Here is an 11,232-nt window from a genome sequence, read left to right on the forward strand (position 1 = left end):
GGTACCTCCTGTCCCAGGCCCAGGCTGTGGGAACTCCCCACCCTTCCAGATCCACTCTCCCAGAGCCTTCTCAAGCCAAGTGAGTATGAAACCCTCCCACACTGCTTGTTGGGAAGAACTGGCAGAGCACTGGGAGGTGGGGCTGGGCAGACCAGTGCCCTGACCTGTCCCTCAGCCAGGGCTGCACCGTCTGGGATAAGCCAGGAGGATCACGGGAGCCCCTGGCCTCTGCCCCGTATCCATCGGTCATATTGCTAGGTTCCCGGTGCTGACCCCCAGCGATCAGGTCACGGCCCCGCCCTCCAGCAAGACGCCAAAACCTGCTCATTTCTGGTCCTTTGCTTTCCACCTGCTGAATTGTGGCCCTCGTTTCCAAGACTTGGCTTCAAAGCCTCTTCCTTGGTGACGTCTTTCCTAACCCTGCTCTATGTCATGTGTCATTTTAGTTGAACTCGCAAAGGATTTGGTCCCTGAATCCCGAGGATCTTTGGTGTTCATCCTGACGGCAGCCTTGAGGACAGCTGTAGCGGCTGGCCCCCATGGCCCTGGAGGGGCCTATAAGCTTATCACCCTTTGGAGCTGGAGTTTCTCCAGGGCAAGACAGAGCCCCCCACCCCCGTCCCTTCGTAGCAATTCCATTTTCAAAAATCAATTTTGCATACAGGGACTCATCTGAGAGTTGGCTGAAGGGAGAAGGTTCCAGTCTGGAGGACAACCACAGCGAAGTGGGCAGACAAAAGTAGTAAGGCTTGATCCCAGCAGAACTTTTTTAAAAAATATTTTATTTGTTTATTTGAGAGAGAAAGAGCTGGAGCTGAGGAGGGGAGGGGCAGAGGAAGAGGGAGAAGCAGATTGTTGGGCAGGAAGCCCAACGTGGGACTCCATCCCAGGACACTGGGATCATGACCCCAGCCAAAGGCAGATGCCTAACAACTGAGCTACCCAGGTGCACCCCAGCAGAACTTTAAATTAGCCTAGGGGAAACAAGATATAAAGAGGTGGCTGAGTGCTTAGTGTGTGCTAGGCCTAATAATAAAGTGTCATTTGTCCTCACCACAGCCCAGTGAGGTCAGTGCTACCATCCCCATTTTATAGATGAAGTAAGCACAGAGAGGTAAAGTGATTTGCTCAAGGGCACAGAGGTGGGAAGAGTGGACCCATGTTCAAGTCCAGTAGCCTAACCTACTTCCAGAGCCCCCACTCACAACCACGCTGTGGCCGGAGCACAAGGGGTAAAGCAGAGAGAGGCTGTTTTCCAAAGGGCTGGCTACTGTGACCATAGAGAAGGGAGAATGCATGCTGGAGGCAAGCCAGGGGACACTCCCCTGCAGCCGTCTCAGGAGATGGCTGCTGTCACTGCCTTTGTTTTATAAAGGCAGAGAGTGAGGCTTATAGAGATTGTCACTGATCTAGGCCCACCAGGGACCAGGCACCAGAGCCAGAAGTTTAGGCCAGACCTGTTGGCCTCCAGGCTCCTGCCTTCTCACCTAAGCCCAGTACACATCCTGGAGGCAGGGGAGCCCTGGGAGGGGCAGCGGCAAGTGGGGAGAGCACTCCTGCAGCTGGGGACTAGGGAGCACCAATGGAAGCAGAGTCTTTGGGTAGGCTTCTAAGGATGTGGGAGACAAGGATGTCAGAGCCACACTTACGGGGGGGGGGGGCTGGGAGTCAGGCTGAGGAGTAGGTGCAGCCCAAGAGTTAGTCAAAGTGTCTAAGGGAGGCTGGACTGGTTGGGAGCACTTTTGTGAACCAGCCACAGGGTCAACCTGGTTGTTTGCCAGCACCTTCCAGAGCTGAGGAATGACAGATCAAAGCAGGGCACTGAAAGACCCCTCCAACAGCCTTGCATAGGCAGGACTAGAGGGGCTGTGTGGAGGCCAGGAGATAGGGAGGAGGAAGGTTCCAGAAGAGGCTGGGCTGGTACTAACACCTGGGCAGTGCAGGAGCAACAGCAATGGGGGATAGCTGGGGGTGGGAGAGGGGGCAGTCTGGGCGCTGGCAGCAGGGGGGCTATTCGTAGCAGTGGGAACTTGGACATAAGAGAAGACTTGGTTGGGGGAGGAGGATACAGAGTTAGGGTCCAGAGCAGCGGGGCTGGGGCTAACGCCACCCAGGAGACACATGTGGACAGGGAGGGGCAGTGGTTGTCAAAAGAGACTGTTGGGGACGCCTGGGTGGCTCAGTTGGTTAAGCAGCTGCCTTCGGCTCAGGTCATGACCCCAGCGTCCTGGGATCGAGTCCCACATGGGGGGGGGGGTCCTTGCTCAGCAGGGAGCCTTGCTTCTCCTTCTGCCTCTGCCTGCCATTCTGTCTGCCTGTGCTCGCTCTCTCCCCCCTCTCTCTCTGATAAATAAATAAAATCTTAAAAAAAAAAAAAGAAAGACTGTTGGAGGGGGGCCCCCTGGTACCCTCTCTATGCTGGCTGGGCCCTTTCTGGCCCTTGGAACAGGCTCTTCACACCTCCACCCCCAGTTTGCATAGGAGGAAATTGCAGCTCAGTATGGTGCTTAAGGTCACACAGTGGCAGAGGAGAAACTCTACTTAGGGTCCTCTGACCCGCAGTCTGCGATCCTTCCTTGACCCTGCTTCTTAGAAAGATTTCTAACCTTGCTTTCAAAGCAAGTTCCTCTCAGCAACTCCGCAGGCGGGGTGGGGCGGCCACCCACTCTAGGGATGAGGCCACCGAGGCTCTCAGGGGTTGGTGCCTGTGCTGCTCACAGCAGTTACAGAATAAGTGGGCAGCAGAGCTGGGGCCAAGCCCCTGGTGTCTCCCACCCAGTAGATCAGCTCAGAGATCTGAAAGCCAAGGCTTGGGTGCACCCCCAGGGTGCCGGGAGTCCAGGCCCGGTTTTGCAGCAGGCCCTGCTCAGAAGGTGTTTCCTCCTCCTCTGGGGCAGCTCCTCTGGGCTGCTGGTTGAGTCAGCCTTAGTCCCTCTCTGCTCCGCTCCTCAAGTTCTGCTCTGAAACTCAGCTGCCAGGAATTCAGGAGAGCCCAGGTCACCCTGCGAAGGTGTCTGATCCCTACTGGACCCCTACAGGTAACACACCTCAGGGCGAAATTTCCTTGCCAGGGTCCCAAGGGGCAGACATTGCCACCTGGTCTCCTGGGTACCCTCTGGGGCCTTAGGGGTCGGGGCAGGTGGGAGCGGGTCTGGGACTGGAACATTGACCAATGGGTCTGTCCCATAGTGTTGAATGGGAGTGGGAAGAACCGGACGCTGGATTCTGGCTCTAGAAGAAGGAACTACAGGGAGGGGTTGCTGCTGGGGACCCTAGGCTCAGATGCCCACAGCCCAGACCAGGCGGACCTGCAGGACATTTCCCCACCTCCGTACTCCTACACACACCCCCGGAGGACCCCTGGGGCCTCCCAACACATAGCACGACACAGCCCAGACACGCATCCAGCAGAGGATGAAGTACACAGGGCATATACCACACCATGCTGTCACCCGAAAGTCACTGAAGGTGAACAACAGTCACCCACACGGCGTCACACTGGGACATGGTGCACTGACACACAGGCAGTGACACAATCTTCACACCCACAAAACAAACAGCCTCATAGACGCCTCCGTGTGCAGAGCTGTGTTGTGTTGGTCTGAGACCCTCGCAAAGGCACAATGTCACATGGGCTTGGGCCCCGGGCCACAGAAGAGCCCCGAGCTGTGTACGGGCAGCACCCAGCACTGAACAGGGCAGATGTTCGGGAAGTAGTGCTAATGCGGGGCACACGGGCGTTCACGCGGATGTTCATGCAGGATCAGACCGGGCACTCTGTAAAGACAGCCGCACCAAGCCCACGGTGCAGGCAACAGAGGGAGAAGGCGCGCTCAGGCTTGGACATAGACTCAGCAGGGACGGCCCAGCTCAGGCAGCAGCGGTCACAAGCTAGGACTTGCCTGCCAGAGAACCCTCTTCCCATCTTGGGCCTGCCTGGTGCCCTGACCTGGCCTGGGAGTGGGTGGGAGGGGCAGCAGGGGAGGAGAGATGGCCCAGTGGGCTCAGGCCATGCCTCCGCTCTGCCCACGACTCTGTCCCGGGCCCCCCGCCACGTCCACATGCCCCTCGGAGCTGGGCAAATGTTTTCCTTCCGGAGTCAGCATGGTACCCGGGCAGCCTGAGCTGCTTTGCAGCCCTTGGCCTCTGCCGCCAGGCCCCTGGCCAGGTCCTGGGTCAGGAGAAGGGGGAGAACCCATGTGGCCAGAGCAGAGGGGCCCAGGGGTTGCAGGCAAGAGGGCATCCCTGGCTGGAGGCCTCAGGGGGAGTGGGTAAAGTGGTTACCTCAGTGGGGAGGAAGTGGAGGTGTGGGCTGGGGAGGAGGTTGCCTCAGACAGGAAGGCCAAATGGGCCAGGGCAGGGTGGAGGTGAAGGGTGGAGGGAGACAACCCGTATTGGTAGATTACCAGGGGGTGGGGGGGGCAGTGAGCAGATCTGGGTGTGTGTTTGTGTGTGTAGCCTTCCCCATGTGTGTACAGGCGTATTTCTGCATTGAATTAACCAAGCCTTTACCACTGTCTGTTGTGGGCAACATATGGGCTTTTGAGGTGAGGCGCTGTCTCTGTCTTCAAGGAGCTCACAATCCAGTCGGAGGAGGGGCAATGTGCGTGCAACACTCAGTGTGATTTGTGTGTATCTCGGGTCATGTTTTTGTCCCAAGTTATACATTCTGTGGGGCCTCGCGTGCACAGTTCAGAATATGTCAGGCATGTCCCTGGTGTGGGCCAGGGTCTGGGACCAAGACCGCATAGGGTCCTTGGTGCGGGACAGGTGTGCACTGGCCTGTCCATACAGATGGCGGGGCGCCCGAGTGATCTGGCGGACGTCTCACTGTGGGTGGGTGTGCCTGCACATCTTCAAGGGTGTCTGTATGTCTGTGAGCCAGTGTGTACCTGGGCCCATGGGTCCATGGGTGTATCTCATGCCACCTCGAGCTCAGCCTTCCTGGAGTCGTACTGTGCCCACCGCCCAGGCATGTATTTGGGCAGAAAAGAGCAGTCAGCTCCAGGATGGGCCCTGTGTTTGGGCAGGGCTTGACCTGCCCCCTTGATCTGCCCCCAGGTCGCCACATGTGCCCCAGCTGATGGGGCACTGTCCCAGCTGATGCCCCAGAGGGGACACCCATTTCAGGAGAGGCTCTGGGCCCTGCCCAGCCGCCTCATGGCGCACGGGCCACAGCCTGAGGCTGATGCACTCTTGGACCTCAGCTTCCTGACGGAGGAGGAGCAGGAGGCCATTGCTGATGTCCTGAAGCGAGATGCCCGCCTTCGCCAGTTGGAGGAGGGCCGCGTCAGGTGAGGCAGGGCAGGGGAGCCCAGGAGAACGGGACATCAGGCACTGGGAGCCCCAGTGTGCTGCCTCCCAGTGTGTGGCCTGTCAGATATCTGGGCGGTTCCTGTTTTCGTCCACTGGTCACCTCCACCCTTAACCAGCGCAGCTCTCCACCTCACCTGAGGCAGCTGCCTTCCTGCCTCCAGTCTCACCCTCTCTGACCCACTGGTCATGCTGCAGCTGGAGCTCCCCAGATCTGTCCTTAATGTCCCCTGCTGAAACCGCCCATGGTTCCTCAGCACCTCGTGTCAGGAGCCAGCTCCTAAGTGCGCCCGCAAAGCCTCCCTGATTAGTCCCTGCCAGCCTCCCCAGTTTCATCCTCCACCAGTAAGCCCCGCCCCTGATACACATACCCAGAATGTCCACTCGAGCCACTCAAGGGCATCAGAGTCCTTGAATACAGCCTTCTATGCTGTTCCTTCTCCCTGGAAGAGCACAGTGGCAGAGGAGCATGTGACTTAAAAGTAGTGTTTGGGGACAGGAAGACACCTCTTAGCTGTGTAACCTAGGGCAACTCTCCTGACCTCCCCGGCACCACTCTCCTCATCTGTAAAATGGGGCTAAGGAGCACTACCTCCTGGAATTAGGAGGGGGCATTATGCACAGTAGTCACTTAATGAATGATAATTATTCTCCTTCTCTGCCTGGAAAACTCCAATTTGTCCTTCAAGAACCTAGTCAAATGTCACCTCCTCTGGGAAGCCCTCCTGGATTCCCACAGGCAAAGCTGGCCCTTCTCACATCCATCATGGCACCCACCTCATTATAGTGTACTTGTCTGTTCTGGATCCAGTCTCCCCATCAACCTGAGCTCCTTGATCCAGAGTAAGGATTGAGTCTGATTTGCTCTGTGTCCCTGGCCCCAGGTACAAGGCCTGGCACAGAGTGGGTAGCAGGAATGTGGTTTGGATGACAGCCACACCCTCCCCTATCCCCCAGCAAGCTCCGGGCCTCGCTGGCAGACCCTGGGCAGCTGAAGATCCTGACAGGAGACTGGTTCGAGGAAGCGCGCTCACAACGGCACCACCATGCCCACCTTGGCTCTGATCTTGTCCGAGCCTCTATCCGCAGAAAGAAGAGCTCCATGGGTGAGAGGAGATCCCCGGGGTGAGACTGGCTACACAGAGCCCAGGGCACTGGCTATGCATGTACAGTAAGAGAGGGCCCCTGGTACTGTGTGTCTTTGGGTGGGCACCACCCCTCCATGAGCTCCTGGAGGTGAGTGAGTTTCTCCAAAGGTCAGACTTCCTGAGATCCAGGGTTCACAGAGCTTCTCACCCGGGCACAGGAGATCAGGCTCCAGGCAGCGATGGGGAGGCTGAAGCTGCTGAGAAAGAAGTTGAAGAGGAGCCGGAGCTCAGGTGAGGAGGCCTGGCAGGGGGAGAGGAGGGTGCCTACCAGTCCTCTGGGGTCTATCCCCTGACAACCACCTCTCCCTTCTCCTAGGCTCGTCGTGGATAAGGCACCCCAAGAGACGCTCAGCGAGGCTGAGGTGAGTAATGAGGGACCCTGAAGAGGAGGTGGGAAGTGAGACTCAGGAGACCCTGGTCTGGGCCACTGTAATCCTCCTCTGTCAAATGGGGACAGGGACCTGGCCTCTAAGGGAATCTCAGAATCCGGCTCTTAGGGGTGGTGGGGGACTGAGCTAGGTGAGGTTTAGGACTCAGAAGTTACTGTCTGCCACCAGTGGGACGGAGTCAGACAGGGCATGCCGTGACACGGGACTGGGTGTGACATGCAGGCCCCACTGGTTTGGCAACTGGTTAGCTGGTTACCAGCCCTGCCTGGAGGGCTGTGCTAAATCCATCTGGGATAGTTAGCTGGAGCCTCTGGCCTCTGACCCTATCGTGACCTTTGACTCCTTTGTCACTAGTCCCCACTGTGATCTTCTTGCTTTTTTCAGAAACCTGATTCCCCTTCACCATATGTCCCCCTAAAGTCTTCAGATCATGAGGAAGAGCCCCAGTCCCAGGAAGGTGAGCGGGAGGGTGTGTGTTGGGGACTACAGAGAGGTTTCAGGGACCAGAGGCATCTCTGAAGTGACCCCAACCACCTGTGTTCACCTTCCTTCCCCATCCTACTCTCTCCTTGGTGCGTGTATATGCGTGTGCGTGTGCGGTCTCAAGGGCTTCCCGCAGGACTGGAGCCTGAATCCGCAGGTCACGGGAGTGGCAAAACAGTCCAAATTTGCTTAGGGGCGGGCTAGAGAGGGCCACGCTCAGTAGCTCATGCCCCACCCCAGCCCCGGGCTCTGGGGCCCCACAGGTCTACACGGAGGAGGCGGACCCGGAGCCGGAGCCACGGCCGCGGGGAGCGGAGTCGCCGCCACCCCCAGGCCAGGTAGGCGGGAGCGGCCGGCGGCTGCTCCCAAGACCCGGAGCGGATTCTGGGCGGGGAGTGCCCGTGCACCAGGCTGAGAGCCGTCGGGGGAAGGGCTGGGAAAGAGAAGACCCCCCGTCACTTACCCCTGCCCCGCGCTCCCCAGACCCAGACGGCACCCGAGATCTTGCAGAACGGGGAGGAGGCTCCCGGGCCCAGCCCCTCCCTCGACCGCATGCTCAGCAGCAGCTCCTCCGTGTCCAGCCTCAACTCCTCCACGGTGAGGGGTGAGGGCCTGGGGACGAAGGAGACGGGTGGGGGACGCCACCCTTCCATATCCCCGCGCGTAGCCCGGGCCTCACCCCTCCCTCGTCCTCTGATCTGAGCAACACCCCCCGCCCCGCGCTGACCTCCACCCCCGCCCGCAGCTGAGCGGCAGCCTGCTGAGCCTGTCGGGGGAGGCCGAGGCCGGCGCGGTGCAGGTGCGCGGCTCCGTGTACTTCGGGCTACGCTACGAGCCGGGCACCGCCGAGCTGCGCGTGCACGTGATCCAGTGCCAGGGCCTGGCTGCCGCGCGACGCCGCCGCTCCGATCCGTGAGTGCCCAACCCGCTCTCGCCGCACCCCCACCCCGCCACTCTTCTTGGCCTATTTTTGTCCGTCTTCGAAGTGGGAGTATCAACGTCTTTGGGAGGCGCGGGGGTTGAGTGAGAGAACTCCTGGAAAGTGCTGCCCGGAAGCCGTGCTCTGGGCTGGGGCTGGGGAGGCCCCCCCCCCGGGGGGGGTAGGCGCTGGGAGGGGCCCCCATTCAGCTCGGGTCCTCTCCTCCCCTCCCACGCTCCAGCTACGTCAAAAGCTACCTCCTCCCGGATAAGCAGAGCAAGCGCAAGACGGCGGTGAAGAAACGGAATCTGAACCCGGTCTTCAACGAGACTCTGAGGGTGAGGCTGCGACGACCGGGCGGCCCCCCATGCGTGAACCCAACGCCCCCTCCTGCGGGGGCCTGGTGGCTGGGGCAGCCAGGATATGGTCGTTGCCCGTCGCTTGGACCCTCCGTTGTGCGGGAGGAACGGCAGGGCGGCCCTCCGTTCGTGCGTTCCCCAGTGGGTCAGCCCAGTGCTGGGCATGGCGCTAGTCCAGACCTCCCATTAAGGCCCTTCGGGGCTCCCCCGGATTCCGTCGTGCAAGGAGCGCGGTAGGACAGCCCCCCCCCCCCCCCCGCCGTCCACACTGCCGCAGCGCTGAAGCCAGCGCCAGCCGCCGTGGTCCCTTAAAGCGCACCTCTTGTCCCCAGTACTCCGTCCCGCAGGCCGAGCTCCGGGGCCGCGTGCTGAGCCTGTCCGTGTGGCACCGCGAGAGCCTGGGTCGCAACATCTTTCTGGGGGAAGTCGAAGTGCCTCTCGACACGTGGGACTGGGACTCTGAGCCCACCTGGCTCCCTCTGCAGCCCCGGGTGAGGCAGCCTGCCCGCGTGGGGAGACCCAGCGACGCAGGTGTCCCGCCTGCACCCTCCCCCGCCTACCCCCCCTTTCCTTTGCTCCAGCCCCCTCTGACCCCGCCTTTGGCCGAGCCTCCCCTCGGCCTTGCAACCCTACTGCCCCCCGGCGGCGGTTGGGTCCCCCGGCTAGGTGCACCCCATCCGGGTCAGGAGACCTCACCCCTCGATGGCCGCTTTCGCTGGGGCCGGCTTCCGCCTCTGACCTGACCGCCTCTCGCAGGTCCCACACTCTCCCGACGACCTCCCCAGCCGCGGGCTGCTCTCCCTTTCCCTCAAGTACGTCCCCGCCGGCTCCGAGGGTGAGTGCCCCGTGAGAGGCCACGCTGGACGGGACCTGGAAGGAGGGGGCCTTCCGGTCTGGCGAGGGCGAGGGGCGTCAGGCGAGGGCATGCGGCGGCAGGGTCTGAGCCGAGTCTCTGGGCAGGCGCGGGACTGCCCCCCAGCGGGGAGCTGCACTTCTGGGTGAAAGAAGCTCAGGACCTCGTGCCGCTGCGCTCAGGAACCCCCGATACCTACGTACAGTGGTGAGGGGCTTCGGGCCGTCCTGGCTACCCTTCCTCCCCGCCCTCCCCCACCGCCCACGCGCTCTGGAGCTCCCCACCTCTGACAAACCCCTTGTCATCAACCGTTCTTGATCTGCCCCCAGTCTGATCTTCGACCACTGTGCAGGGGTGAAGGGGACAACTTGAACAAAAGCCCAGAGTCAGAAAAGTTAAAGACTTCCTTCAGGAGCTGCATTTCAGAGTAACAAGCCATAGGACTTGTTGGAGAGCCGAGGCTGGGGACCTGGGAGGTCACAGGGGCTCTTCCATGAAAAGACCTGGAAGGTCAGGCTGTGGGGCTTGGCCCTGAACTTGCAGTTCAGTGATTTTCAGAGTAAGCTCTGGGGGACCTCTAGGGGTGCCTCTGGGTGCTGCCCCACACTCTGAGAGTGAAATATGTCGGACCGGTCAGGTTCTAAGTTCCCAGCCCTGATTTCACACACAGACGTTGTTTTCTTTTACTTCTGGGTAATGTTTTATCTTGCAGGGTGGGTTCTGAGGCTTTAAAAAGTTTGGAAACTACTTCTGGGGGCAACAGGGAGCCAATGAAGGTCATTGTGCAGGGAAGTAGCAGAACTGTATTTCAGAGACTGTACACTGGGGTCCTACGAATAAAAGTTGTAACTTTTAAAGACAAGAGCCTGAGAGGTAGCTGGCCCAAAGGTCCACAAATAGTGAAGGTTTGAGTTCAGGACGTAGGTGAGAGCCAGAGGGCACGGACATTGTGAGGGAGAATGAGTAGGATCTGGTGACTGGTTGGTTCTGGGGAGCGTGAAGGGATAGCCACTTGATTGCCAGCCTACCTGCCCCACAGTTCAGTGCTGCCCGATGACAGCCACGCCAGCCGCCAACGGACAAGGGTTGTACGACGCAGCCTCAGCCCTGTGTTCAACCATACGATGGTTTACGATGGCTTCAGGCCTGCTGACCTGCACCAGGCCTGTGCTGAGCTTTCCCTCTGGGACCATGGGGCCCTGACCAGCCGCCAGCTGGGCGGCACACGCCTCAGCCTGGGCACTGGTAAGTGGGGCAGGGCCCTGGGAGACCTGATGCTGAGACCGGGCTTAGTGTGTGGCCTTGGGCACTTCTCCACCCTTCCCTGAGCTTTGATATCCACTGTGAGCTGGGAGTGGCAGTGGGTAATCTGGGACCCAGCAGGCATTCCTTGGGACCTAGGGTGTCCAGGGTAACCATGTCCTTCACCCCTGTCTGCACATATCCAGGGAGCAGCTACGGGCTCCAGGTACCCTGGATGGATTCCACAGCGGAGGAGAAGCAGCTGTGGCAGATGCTTCTGGAGCGACCATGTGAGTGGGTGGATGGCCTTCTGCCCCTCAGAACCGACCTGGTCCCCAGGACATAGCTGCCCTACAAGCTCCACCACACTCCTCTCTGGACCCCCATCTCAGGGCCTGCCCTTGGCCAAAACCAATAAAGTCTATTCTAAGGGCAGCAAGAGGCTGATGTCTGTTTTTGGGCAGCAAGGGTGATGGCAAGAATGGGTGAGGGAAGTGAGAGGGAACAGGTGAAGAGACTTCAGACT

At 59.9% G+C, this 11,232-nt stretch overlaps 1 protein-coding gene and 2 long non-coding RNA genes across 5 annotated transcripts in view; 2 read left to right on the forward strand and 1 right to left on the reverse strand.

The window, feature by feature from the left end:
* Positions 1 to 11,232, forward strand: part of LOC309841656 — a 963,915-nt gene that overhangs the window by 640,114 nt on the left and 312,569 nt on the right. The window lies entirely within an intron of this gene.
* Positions 7 to 11,141, forward strand: SYTL1 (synaptotagmin like 1). 3 transcript variants are annotated; one of them, XM_082684820.1, is made up of 16 exons: positions 7 to 79; positions 447 to 3,038; positions 5,062 to 5,294; positions 6,271 to 6,419; positions 6,620 to 6,692; positions 6,778 to 6,823; positions 7,235 to 7,307; positions 7,574 to 7,671; positions 7,817 to 7,930; positions 8,079 to 8,245; positions 8,494 to 8,590; positions 8,944 to 9,102; positions 9,368 to 9,446; positions 9,572 to 9,671; positions 10,504 to 10,709; positions 10,913 to 11,141. In XM_082684820.1, the coding sequence occupies exons 3-16, from the start codon at positions 5,104 to 5,106 to the stop codon at positions 11,050 to 11,052; spliced, it is 1,692 nt and encodes a 563-aa protein (XP_082540946.1). In that variant the 5' UTR covers positions 7 to 79; positions 447 to 3,038; positions 5,062 to 5,103; the 3' UTR covers positions 11,053 to 11,141. The 3 variants fall into 3 exon arrangements, with proteins under 3 accessions (XP_082540946.1, XP_082540948.1, XP_082540947.1); XM_082684822.1 differs by lacking the exon at positions 9,572 to 9,671; XM_082684821.1 differs by lacking the exon at positions 7 to 79 and having other exon boundaries at positions 2,745 to 3,038; positions 6,271 to 6,438.
* Positions 3,577 to 6,264, reverse strand: LOC309841661. Its single transcript, XR_014299232.1, has 2 exons — positions 5,685 to 6,264; positions 3,577 to 3,777 (listed from the first exon to the last, which is right to left on the reverse strand). It is a non-coding gene; the product is annotated as an uncharacterized lncRNA (long non-coding RNA).

Source organism: Mustela nivalis (genome assembly GCF_964662115.1).
Source record: "Mustela nivalis genome assembly, chromosome: 10".
Lineage (NCBI taxonomy): Eukaryota > Metazoa > Chordata > Mammalia > Carnivora > Mustelidae > Mustela > Mustela nivalis.